The sequence below is a fragment of the Hydra vulgaris genome, chromosome 13 (assembly GCF_038396675.1).
Source record: "Hydra vulgaris chromosome 13, alternate assembly HydraT2T_AEP".
NCBI lineage: Eukaryota > Metazoa > Cnidaria > Hydrozoa > Anthoathecata > Hydridae > Hydra > Hydra vulgaris.
This window is the reverse complement of record NC_088932.1, coordinates 48,616,067-48,628,492: the sequence shown is the minus strand read 5'-3', so window position 1 is coordinate 48,628,492 and position 12,426 is coordinate 48,616,067. Positions and strand designations below refer to the sequence as shown.

The 12,426-nt window shown below is 25.9% G+C and overlaps 2 protein-coding genes across 2 annotated transcripts in view; both read left to right on the top strand.

The window, feature by feature from the left end:
• Positions 1-3,512: 3,512 nt before the first annotated feature.
• On the top strand, positions 3,513-5,935 carry LOC101238515 (PSME3-interacting protein). Its single transcript, XM_065816450.1, has 6 exons — positions 3,513-3,663; positions 3,770-3,874; positions 4,096-4,221; positions 5,106-5,232; positions 5,318-5,451; positions 5,744-5,935. Exons 1-6 carry the CDS (start codon positions 3,573-3,575, stop codon positions 5,821-5,823), a joined length of 663 nt encoding a protein of 220 aa, XP_065672522.1. The 5' UTR covers positions 3,513-3,572; the 3' UTR covers positions 5,824-5,935.
• Positions 5,936-6,202: 267 nt separating this feature from the next.
• Positions 6,203-12,426, top strand: part of LOC100205946 (vacuolar protein sorting-associated protein 45) — a 38,131-nt gene continuing 31,907 nt past the window's right edge. Inside the window, exons 1-5 of the mRNA XM_065816448.1 lie at positions 6,203-6,460; positions 9,014-9,148; positions 9,568-9,628; positions 9,704-9,783; positions 9,921-9,989. Coding sequence (XP_065672520.1) covers positions 6,368-6,460; positions 9,014-9,148; positions 9,568-9,628; positions 9,704-9,783; positions 9,921-9,989 — 438 coding nt within the window. The 5' untranslated portion in view covers positions 6,203-6,367. The remainder of the gene's footprint in view (positions 6,461-9,013; positions 9,149-9,567; positions 9,629-9,703; positions 9,784-9,920; positions 9,990-12,426) is intronic.

The following is a 12,426-nucleotide window of genomic DNA, read 5'->3' as shown; positions in this document are numbered from 1 at the left end:
GAAGATAAAAGTTAGATAAGTGTTTTTTACTAATTTATATATATATATATATATATATATATATATATATATATATATATATATATATTTATATATATAATCTTTGAAATTTTTTGTTATACGTTAAAATGGGTAGAATTCAATAAATGCGGTTGCGTATAAACTTTTTTTTAAATATATATATATTTTTTTATAATATATAATTATTTCGATATTTCGCTGATCTATCAGGTTTTAGTTGTCACGTTATCACCGTCATCCAGATTAAGAACCACATCACCATTTTCCAACTCCTGTCGAACCCTAGCTTTGCTTATTTCAAGTGACTCTCTGATTTTCCGAGTTCGATATTCTGGGGCTACAGATAATGTTTTGGGGTGCAACCAATCAAACTTACCATGGCATGTTTTGGAATGTTCAGTTGCACCCAAACTGGACCATTTTTCTTTTAAGCTGTTTTTCTGGTGTTCAATACATCTCGATATCACCTTCTTTTTAGTTTCACCAATGTATATCGAACCGCATGAACATTTTAGCTGGTATACGCCAGGGTCTGTGTTTAGTGGTAGTTTAGTTTTATTGTTGCAAAAAATATTTTTTAAATTGGGAGTTGATGTGAAAATAACCTTTATGTTTTGTTTTCGAAATTCTTTACGAAGTTTTGGACCAACAATTGGTATCCAAAGTAGTTTTATAAAGGGTTGGGTATCTAATAGTTGACATGTGGTGTTTTTTGAATCGTTTTTTAAATCGTCTATAGTAATATTATTTAGAATATTCTTGTCGTGGCTATTTTCAACAAATATGTCTATTAGAAATACAATTTCTTTTTGAAGGTGTTTTTGAGAGCAAATTCTTTTTGCACGACATAGAAATCCTTTGAAAACGCCAATAATAATGTTAGGATTAATGTTCGAGTTAGGTTTAAGTTAAACATTTGTAATAACTTCTTTTCGATGTATTTGAAATTCATAAGCTCCAGAGCCTGTGTTTGTAATATTAATATCTAGGAAATTGAGTTGTTTGAGGTGGTTTTCAAGTTCCACTGTGTATTTTATGGCAGGATGTTGTTCATTAAGGATGTTCAGGAACATTTGTTGTTGTTTTATTGAAGCGAAGCGAGCGTGACAATCATCTACATATCTCTTGTAAGTTTTTGGTTCGGATGTATAAACAATTGCTATGTTAAGGGCCTTTCTTTCTATATTATGTAAAAACACTTCCACCATAACAACCATTAAAGATAAGCCTATAGGACCTGAATTAGGTATTACTCGGATATTGTTTTCATATAAAAAATAGCATATACTTAATGAAAGTTCAATTAATTGATGAATGTCTGCAGGAGTAACTTTAGTTTTGAAAAAAAATTCCTTATATGGATATTATAACTAATATCGAAACTTGCACTTTACAACTTGAAAAACTTAAAAAACCAACACCGGCAGAAACTCTACCACAAAACTGTTCACAAATTTTAACAAATTCAGATTGTAACCCACCAAAGATTTACAGAATGATTAAAGCTCACAAACCAGAAAAAGATTACCCAATGCGCCCCGTTGTATCAACAATTAACACACCACCTTATGGAACATCTGATTATCTTGTTAAAGTTATTCAACCGACTGAACAAAAATAAAAGTAGACTTATGAATTCTAATAGTTTTGTAAATGAAGCTAAGCGATGGATAATAGATCCTAACGAAGTTCAAGTTTCATTTGATATAGTCAATTTATATCCATCCATACCCATTGACGAAGCAATTCCGGTTATTATTGATATATTGAACGCTGACATTGATGACTTATAAACTTAAACTAAACTTACTCTTGTAGACATTCACCAATTAATTGAACTTTCATTAAGTATATGCTATTTCTTATATGAAAACAATATTCGAGTAATACCTAATTCAGGTCCTATAGGCTTATCTTTAATGGTTGTTCTGGTGGAAGCGTTTTTACAAAATATAGAAAGAAAGGCCCTTAACATAGCAATTGTTTATACATCCGAACCAAAAACTTACAAGAGATATGTAGATGATTGTCACGCTTGCTTCGCTTCAATAAAACAACAACAAATGTTCCTGAACATCCTTAATGAACAACATCCTGCCATAAAATACACAGTGGAACTTGAAAACCACCTCAAACAACTCAATTTCCTAGATATTAATATTACAAACACAGGCTCTGGAGCTTATGAATTTCAAATACATCGAAAAGAAGTTATTACAAATGTTTAACTTAAACCTAACTCGAACATTAATCCTAACATTATTATTGGCGTTTTCAAAGGATTTCTATGTCGTGCAAAAAGAATTTGCTCTCAAAAACACCTTCAAAAAGAAATTGTATTTCTAATAGACATATTTGTTGAAAATAGCCACAACAAGAATATTCTAAATAATATTACTATAGACGATTTAAAAAACGATTCAAAAAACACCACATGTCAACTATTAGATACCCAACCCTTTATAAAACTACTTTGGATACCAATTGTTGGTCCAAAACTTCGTAAAGAATTTCGAAAACAAAACATAAAGGTTATTTTCACATCAACTCCCAATTTAAAATATATTTTTTGCAACAATAAAACTAAACTACCACTAAACACAGACCCTGGCGTATACCAGCTAAAATGTTTATGCAGTTCGATATACATTGGTGAAACTAAAAAAAACTTTTTTAAAAAACTGCTGACGTCAGTTATTTGAGAAATTTTTTTGTATTATATTTTGGCTTTATAGTGTTATCTTTTTAACGGTTTGTTTTTACTATAACGATTTCTTTGTAACTATTTTATTTATTATACCTGATGACACTGATCACGATAGATCAGCGAAATATCGAAATAATTATATATTATTAAAAAATATATATATATTTAAAAAAAAGTTTATACGCAGCCGCATTTATTGAATTATACCCAATTTAACGTATAACAAGAAATTTCAAAGATTATATATATATATATATATATATATATATATATATATATATATATATATATATATATTTATATAAAATTTTGGTTTTAAATGCAGTAGGATATAAATAATTTTCAGTTAATTTTAGCTACCTCATTGTTTCTTCATGTCAATAAAATGAGTTAAAAAGAAATTGCTTATTTACGTTGTTATGTGACGTAACTGATCTTCGGTTACTAACTGAACGTTAGTTTTAAAAAATGTTGTTACCAAACTTAACTTAATTATTTTTGAAAACTTTAATTTTAAAAACTTGTTGCAAAATTTTGTAACAATGGAATGTATAAAAAATTTGCTATTTATAAAGATAGAGTGATTTTAAAATATCCTTTCAGAGTAAAGTGAATTTATATTTTTTGGCAATTAAGAGTAAGCTGCTTTTGATACTAGATGAACAAAACTAAAAAATTATAATATATAATATAATATAGTTTTATATATATATATGTATATATATGTGTTTATTTGATATGTATATTTTGCTTTAATTTTTCTGAAAAGTTTTTAAAAATTGAAATCTTTATTAAAAATTTACTTTAGATAAAAAAAATAAAAAAGAACATTGTTAAGTTAAATATGAACTTTGTTTCTGAAAAAGATATTGAAGAAGCAAAAAAGAAGCGAGCTGATGAATGGGAAAAAGCACGCAGTCAAGGGAGAGAACTTCGTAGGCTTTTAATGTTGCTCTTTATTTTGTGCATGAAGAGTTTTTTTAAATGAGCTTGTTTGTTTTAATGTACTTTTATCTCAAGGTTGATTGTATATTCATACAGCTCAGGTTGACGAAGAAAGTTTTCGGGATACTCGTTCTTTGTATGAGAGATTAAAAGAACAAAAAGACAAAAAACAAGAGGAATTTGAAGAGCAATTAAAGTTTAGTAAGTTTAAAAAACAAAAAGTAATAAAAGTAAATAGTTTACTTATACAAGAAAAACAATTTTTTTTTATAAAAGGGGGGGGGGGGGGGAAGGGGAATAGTTTTTAAAGGTTTCCATATTTATTGTAATTTATTTGTTAATAGAGAACCTCTTTTTGGTTATAAATAGTCACTTATTAAAAATAATTGTCTAATAGTAAAACATTGCTTGATTCTATTTAGAGAATATGATATATAAAGGCTTAAATACAGAGGATGCAAGTTTTCTGGAAATGGTAGCAAAAAAAAAGTTAGAGATGGACAATATACGATTTAATGAAGAGTCAAATGAACTCAAAGAATATAGAGTATCATTTCAATATTTATTAAGGTTTTATAATCTCCATTGTGTTTTAAAATGTTATTAGTATTTTAGTTGATTTATTATTATAATATTTACTTGAAATACTGCTGTTAATTATTTTTGTTGGTTGTTAACATTTTAAAATAATTAATGACAGCTTCTGCTCCTTAATTATTCATTATTGACACAATGGGCTGAACAACCATTAAATTACTCAAATGAGCTATCATAACATTTTTTGCTTGGTTTCATCAATCTCACCTGACTGTTCATTCCGCAAAGTCACATTTTGCTGTATCTGTCCCTCACAAATAAATGTTTTGTGAAACCTTTACACACTATTTATTTGCAACTTTATTTAACTTTTTAATTATTATTTACAAGTAAAAATATTAAGTTGTTTCTATATAAATTTAAAACAAAACACCAAAAGTTTTATGTAGAGTACTTTAAGTTTGTGATGTACCCTAATCTAATGCTTTAAAGGTTTGTGAAATTTTTTTTTTTTAAATGTTCTAATTTTATTACGCTTTATAACAAAAATTTAAAAGAAATTGTCAAAAAATTTTAGTTAAATTTTGACCTGGTCCCACACCCTGGTTCTGCATGTCTGGTTATTAGTTATTTAAGAATGTATAAAAAAACAGTGGTTACTATAAGGTAAAATTGACCAACTACTGGTAATTGCTTTACATTAGTAGTTGCTTTACAAATATTGGTCATATTTCTAGAAATAACTTTTTTTCACTTTTCATGATTATCTTATTTAATAACTTAATTTTGCTAAGATGACTATTTTTTTTTTTATTGTTTATAACTTTTTTTTGAGGTGTTGTAACTTCTGATTTTTATAAAACTTTTATATTTTTTTCCTTTACCAATTTACATGCTGCTTTAGAAGATGAAAGTTTAAAGTTGAATTTGCAAAAACCTACTAAAAGTAAATTATCAGTTGATTTCAAAACAAAACAAAAATCACAGCAAGAACTTGTCAAGTCTGTTATTATTCGGAAAAGGTTTTATTTATTTAAAAACTGGCTTTCTTTTGAATATAAAAAAAAAAGTTATCTTTTGTAACATACAAAATTTTTTGTTTATTAGAAAAACTGTGAATGATAACTTAGCTGTGAAAAAATGCCATATTGAAGAAAAAGATAAAGATATTGAAGACAAAAGCAAGGATATTAAAGGAAAGGCTAAAAATATTGAGCAGAATAGTGCTGATACTGTAAAAGGTATTTATTTTGTAGTATAATTGTTTTGATGAATGAATTTTTTAGTCGCAGTTAAACTGATAAGTTGCTATATTGCAAATTACTTGTGATTATGTAATTTGTTTAAAAAGTTACACCTTAGTGGCAATAATGCCGATTAGTTGTTATGTTGTTGCTTAGTTGCATAAATGCTGTTATGTATTGGTATGATGCTGTTTATTTGCAATGATGCAAATGAGTTATTAGTTGATTAATCGGTAATGGTTTATTTATGCTATTACTTGGTTATTTTTACAAATTAATATATTTTTAGAATTAGATAATGTTGATCCGATCAAATCCAAATCCATTTCGATTCTTGGTTCAAACTATTCTTCAAGTGAAGAAGATTAATACTCAAATGTTTTAAAGATTAAAATGTTCATTATTAAGAAATATGTTTATACTTTTGTCAAGACATGTATTTTGTTAATTAGTAAATATTTGTGATTTGGTGAAAATACAAGTCTTGTTTTGATTTATTATCTTATATATTCACTATTAAAATTGTTTTATATCTGTATTATAAAAGATATTTTTTATTTCCATTTAATACATATAAAAAACTTTATTTTAATAATAATAATGAAATTACATAAAATTTTTGAATTGTATGCTAATTTACTCATAGTAGCCTCATTTATTCAAGTTTTATCAAAAGAGTTTATCAATAATAATTTTCTTTAAGCAAAGAATTGTGATAAATTTGTTTGTTTACTTAAAGCTTTGTTTTAGGGTTTAATTCTTTTTAAAATTATTGATATTTTGTTTACCAACATTTATCTTCAGAATTATTGTTTAGCAACATTTATTTTCAGAATTATTGTTTACCTACATTTATCTTGAGAATTATTGTTTACCAACATTTATATTCAGAAGAATTTTAAATTAAATCAGAATGAATGTGATAGTTGCTGCAAAACTTTATATTACTAAGATGATTGATGATGCTGGACCTGGGATGAAAGTTTTACTTATGGACAAAGACACAGTATTTTTATTTTTAATTTTATTTTACTAAGTGCATTAAGTAAAGTTTGTATATATACAAATATAAAAGATTTAGTTAGCAATCTGACAACATACTAAAATAGGAAGCTATGGGTACTTCAGTTCATACAACAATTGATATAAGGAGAACATGCAAATGAGTTGTGTCTACATTGTCTGTGGGTTTGGGTTAACAGCAGCAATAAGTTTTTTTCATTACTTTTTGGATTTAGGTCAGAAAAAAGTCTGTTAATATATATCTAGTTGTCTTATATATAAATATATAAGTATAAATTATGTTAGTGTATTCTACAAACAGAGTGCTCAATGTTCTAAAAGAACAGAGCAATAATAAATTAGTAAAAACACTTATCTAATTTTTGATTACTTCAACACTGTGTTTCACCATCAGTAGGTTCATCAAGAAGAATCTTCTTCCTGATGAACCTACTGATGGTGAAACACAGTGTTGAAGTAATCAAAAATTAGATAAGTGTTTTTACTAATTTATATATATATATATATATATATATATATATATATATATATATATATATATATATATATATATATATATATATATATATATAATGCATAAACCACTTCATTTTCAATAACTGAACTGTCTGTTGAACCATTACACAATACACTATAAATTTTAGTGTTTCTAATGCTATTGTGTAGGAAATTTTACAGACTTCTTGTAATATATTCAATAAACACAACACATTGGCGATCTGAAATATAGGATTTGCCCATATTTACACCAAAAAGCTCAACTAATTTAACAGTTTGACAATTGAACTAATTTAATAGTTTAAACAATTTAACAGAACAAACTTTGAAATGGTTAACTTTTGTTTTGCTATAAAGTAAGAAAGTTCAAATTTTTTAGGGGTTCTTTCAAGGTTGTTTTTTTCTATTTTTTTCAAACCATCAGTGATTGTTGCATTGTTTTTACAGTGCAATCAAGGTTTAGATGCATTTGCAAAATTTTGGTTTAGGCGTCTTCCTTTATCACTCCATCACAATTCAATTGCAGGAAGACAATTGAATTCTTTTAACAATAGGGATCATCTTCCAAAACACTCTTTTTCATAAAAAATTACATTTTTTAAGAAAAAGGGTGTTTGCTTTTAAGTGCGGTTGAGACTTACAATGATCAAGGACATTCAATTTTTTATAGTTGTATGAATGTATTCGTATGATATTGCATAGTTTTTATTGCATCCATACAGAACTTGCATTTTAAGCTTTTCACTTTTTCATTTGAACCAATGTCATAAAATAGCCATTCGCTAAGTGAATACTCAGCGAGTTCCAATTTCCAGGTTTCTACTGTTGATACTGATACTTTACGGAGATTTGCTGTGATTAGCATTTTTTTCATGTATGTAGTTACCTGCAGGCAACTGTTCTAAAAGTGGTTTAAACAAAAAAAATATAGTTTTTTGAATTTTTTGTTTTGGTGCGTCAACTGTTAAACACTTTCTACATAAGGCAATTCTCTTAATTTCTTCATCATAAGTCACCAGTTTGTTCTGGAGTTGTACAAATATTGCAAACAAAAACAGCACACTTCATGCACATATACTTTGTATTTCTTTTGTGACAAACGGAGCAAATTGCTTTCATATTTTTTATTTAAAATCATGCCCTAAATTTGGAACAATGACAACACATCATTTCAAATATTTTAATAATATATTCATTGTTAAATTTATAAAATTAAAAGTTCTGTTCACAAAATGTAATAAGATATAATAAGTATATATAATAAGAAATAATTTTTATTAAAAGTAGCAAATAAAAAAAACCCTTAACAAAATTTTAAATTCAAATCAAGTTTCAAAATCATATCCACAGTAAACAGAGAACTATTAAAAACGTAACATGTTATATGAAATTTTATTTTTTAGCAAAGTAATAATATTACGGAGAAGCTATTTTAAATATGAAAAGGAAAAACACATGTGGTAGAGTATAAATTCTTTATCTACTTAAAAAATAAATTTTATTTTTCAAGTAGATAAAGTATATTTAAATATATATTTATTAAATATACATTTAAATATATGTTTTTAAATATTTATTATAAATATAACTATAAAATTTGTAATATTATTATAAATTTTATAGTTCTAAAATTTTTTCATTGAAGTAATAAATATTTAAAATTAATTTTTACTATTGTCTTAAAACAATTTTAGTAATCATAAAGTTAATTTAGGGTAACTATTACAAAAATTTGTATATTTGGTTTTATTAAAAAAAATACTTGCAAAGTAATTTAATACCAGTTGTAAAAAATTCCATCAACTCTTGTGCTGTATTTAAACAAAAATATTGACATTGCAAAACCCATCTAAGTCATGCTACAAACCTTAACCTGGTTGTCATTGATTAATTGGTTAGTAGAAGACCAAATGTAAACAGAATGTTAATAGAAGCATCGAGTTCTTTATATTGATTGAATGAAGTCAATGCTACTTAATGTTTTTTTTTTCTAAAAATTTTCTTATGAAAAGCTTTGGACTGTAAATAATTAATTTAGACTGGCATTGTGAGCATGGTGTATGCACAAAGTGAAATTTTACAAAAAGAAGTCTTTCTTTTTGAACGAATAGACTCACAAGGTAGAGAGGTGATGAAGCATTTAAAAGCTGTTATTTTTGTCAGACCAAGTAAAGTAAGACTTTTTTATTATTTCTGGTTTTTTATTTTTAATTTTTTTTTTATAATTAAAATAAAAAAAAAACGCTTATAGCATTTTAGTGTTTACTAAAACTTTTTAACAATTAATTCATTTAAGTTTCTTTTTCAATTTAAACAATTTATTCATTAGGCTTATTTACACTACCATTAAGTAAGCATCTAATTTAAATAATTTAAACTAGAATAGGTCAACATTTTATTTTAATTTTGGCTTGGCCTGGTTATTCTGTGATTCTGAAATGATTATTAAAAGATCTATATTTATGTTAGATATTTATTATATTATTATTAGTTGGAGCTGGAGTTTTGTTGATGTCAATACAAGCAGTTAAATATAAGTTTTTGAGATTATTTTTTACAAATTCTTTATGTAGTAATTATAAAATTTTACAGGAGAATACAGAAAGTTTAAAGAAAGAGTTGAAATTTCCTAAGTACGGTTCATATTATTTGTGTAAGTTGTTTCACAAACATTTTTAGTAGAAATCGTATTTACATTTTTAAGGAAAAAATAAATATTTTGTTTCAGATTTCAGCAATGTTCTAGCAAAGTCATATGTAAAACAGTTAGCTGAATGCGATGATCAAGAGGTTGTTAAGGAAGTTCAGGTATGAAGCTGAAATTTGATTTAAAACTTAAGATTAAAACTGGACTAGAAATGTCTAGTCCAGTTTAAATTTAACATGTGTTTAAAAGGATTTCATTGATATGTTCTCTTAATCTGTATTAAAAAATTTTTTTTTAGGAGTTTTATGCAGACTATTATGCTGTTAGTCCACATTTGTTTTCTTTAAACATTGTTGGTTCATCAAAGGTAAATTAGGCTCAAGTATACATCTGCATCTTTGTACACACACACACACACACACACACACACACACACACACACACACACACACACACACACACACACACACACACACACACACAAAGTAATGACCAAAAAAATCACACACACAAGGTTATGACCAAAAACATCCAACCACCCAATATTTATTGCAAAAAAAACATTTTTGTTCTATATAGTTTATGTATTTATTACTAGGAAATAATTTATTTCAAGAAATAACATACATGAACATTAAAGTATAAATAAGTCACTGTACAAAATTTTTAAAAATCAGTGTTTTTTTATCATATAGAATACATTTAAAGGGTGGCAGCATATATTTTTCTAAAATATTGTTTTTTGGCGCACTCTAACATACATACATATATACATACATACATACCAGACTTGGACAGGAATGGCGTGTGATTGCACACTGTAACTGACCACGCTTATAATATTTTTTCTTTACAGTTTGACTTTTTTTGTGCAACTTTTAGGAAAAAATAAATGTTTATACAATAATATATATAATACTTTTCAGTAATTTAAATAAAATTTGTTCATTCATTAAACAATCATTAGAAGTAATTTGTAAAAGTGTTTTGCATAACTTAAATAAAGCGTTTCAAAAGATGAATTTTTAAGTAATTTATTTTAAATGCAATTAAAAGCATAACAAAAATTAATTTTCACTTCAAGTTTAAGTTTTTTGAGTTTTATTTTAGTACATATATATTTTCTTTTTCACAAGGAATTGAATTTTTTTAATTTTCTTCCTAGTTTAGTTAGCGTTTATTTTTTCAGCACATTAAAATATTTAAAAATCTTCTAAACATTTAAATAGTCGTGGTCAAGTTGTCAAAAAATAAAATCATTAGCATGGTCACCAATAGCACTCGATCGCATGCCATTTCTGCCCAAGCCTTATATATATATATATATATATATATATATATATATATATATATATATATATATATATATATATATATATATATATATATATATATATATATATATATATATATATCCTTATATAGTAGTCAAAAGAGAACTTTAATAGTAAAAAAAAGTCTCTTTCAAAGTTTCTTCTTTCAACGCTTTTTTTTAACATTAAAGCAACATCAACAATTAAGTGACATTTTAATGTTGTTCAAAAGTTAAAACAATTAAGATAATGCAGAAGTACATTAAGTTTTATTGTTATTTAAAATACTGCTTTTTAAAAAAGTTTTATTTATAAAGTGGTGTTTTTTTGAAACATGCGAGGAGCTACATCAACTGACAAAGAGGTAAAATATGAGATGAGTGTTGTTTTTTCTGTAAAACATGCGCAGTGTGTGGCTACATTGACTATCTTATAACTTGCTGCTGCAAGGGAGTGCTGCTACGTTGACTGTCTTATAGCTTGCTGTTACAAGGAAGTGCTGTTACATCGACTATCTTATATCCTGCTGCTACAAGGAAGTACTGTTACATTGAGGGTTTAGTTTGGGCAAGCAATCTATTATCTTATTTTGTATTAGATAAGTAAATATAAGTATTATTATTAAATAAATCACCTATTATTATTAAATATATCATATTACATATATGCTTAACATATTATATAAAGAAATATATGAAGGGCTTATTGTGAAACAATGACAAGCCACAAAAACAAATATTTGAGAAAAATTACTTTAAGTTTTATTTAGACCTATAAAATCAGTGCTTACCTATTATTCTCTCAAATTTATACATCATAAAAATACTAATGGATATTATATATTGGACAAAAAAAAAAGAATAAAAATTGCAAATACTATTTATGATTATAAAAATGATAATAACTCATTTTTGAAAAAAGTATGGCTTGTCATTGTTTCACAATAAGCCCTTCATATGTAAATGGTATTTATAAAATTATTAATGATAAAGCAAAATTTGAACAACTTAAGAAAGATGTTATCATGAATAGAGAACTTCAACTTCAAAATATTTTAAGGAAACTAAAAACAAAAGTTTTTTTTAATGATTCTACATATAACAAAATATCTGTCTGGATTCCATCCTGCTTGTATCTATGGACTTCCAAAGATGCATAAATTAGATTCTTCTGAGACTACCATAAACTTTATATTTGCCATTGTATCATCTTTTGGAACCTATAATTACTAACTAGCCAAATTTCTTAGAAATTTATTATCTTCATTAAACACTAAATTTTGTACAAAAGATTCATTTTCCTTTGTTAAGGAATTAAGTCAAGTCAATCTCCACAATTATTTTTTAGTATCATACGATGTAATCAGCCTATATACCAATGTTCCGCTTCAAGAAACCATTGAATTTGCAGTTAATATAATTTCTCTCTATAATAAAAACATTAAAATTACTAAAAATAATTTTAAAAAACCATTTCAATTCGCCACTTTGC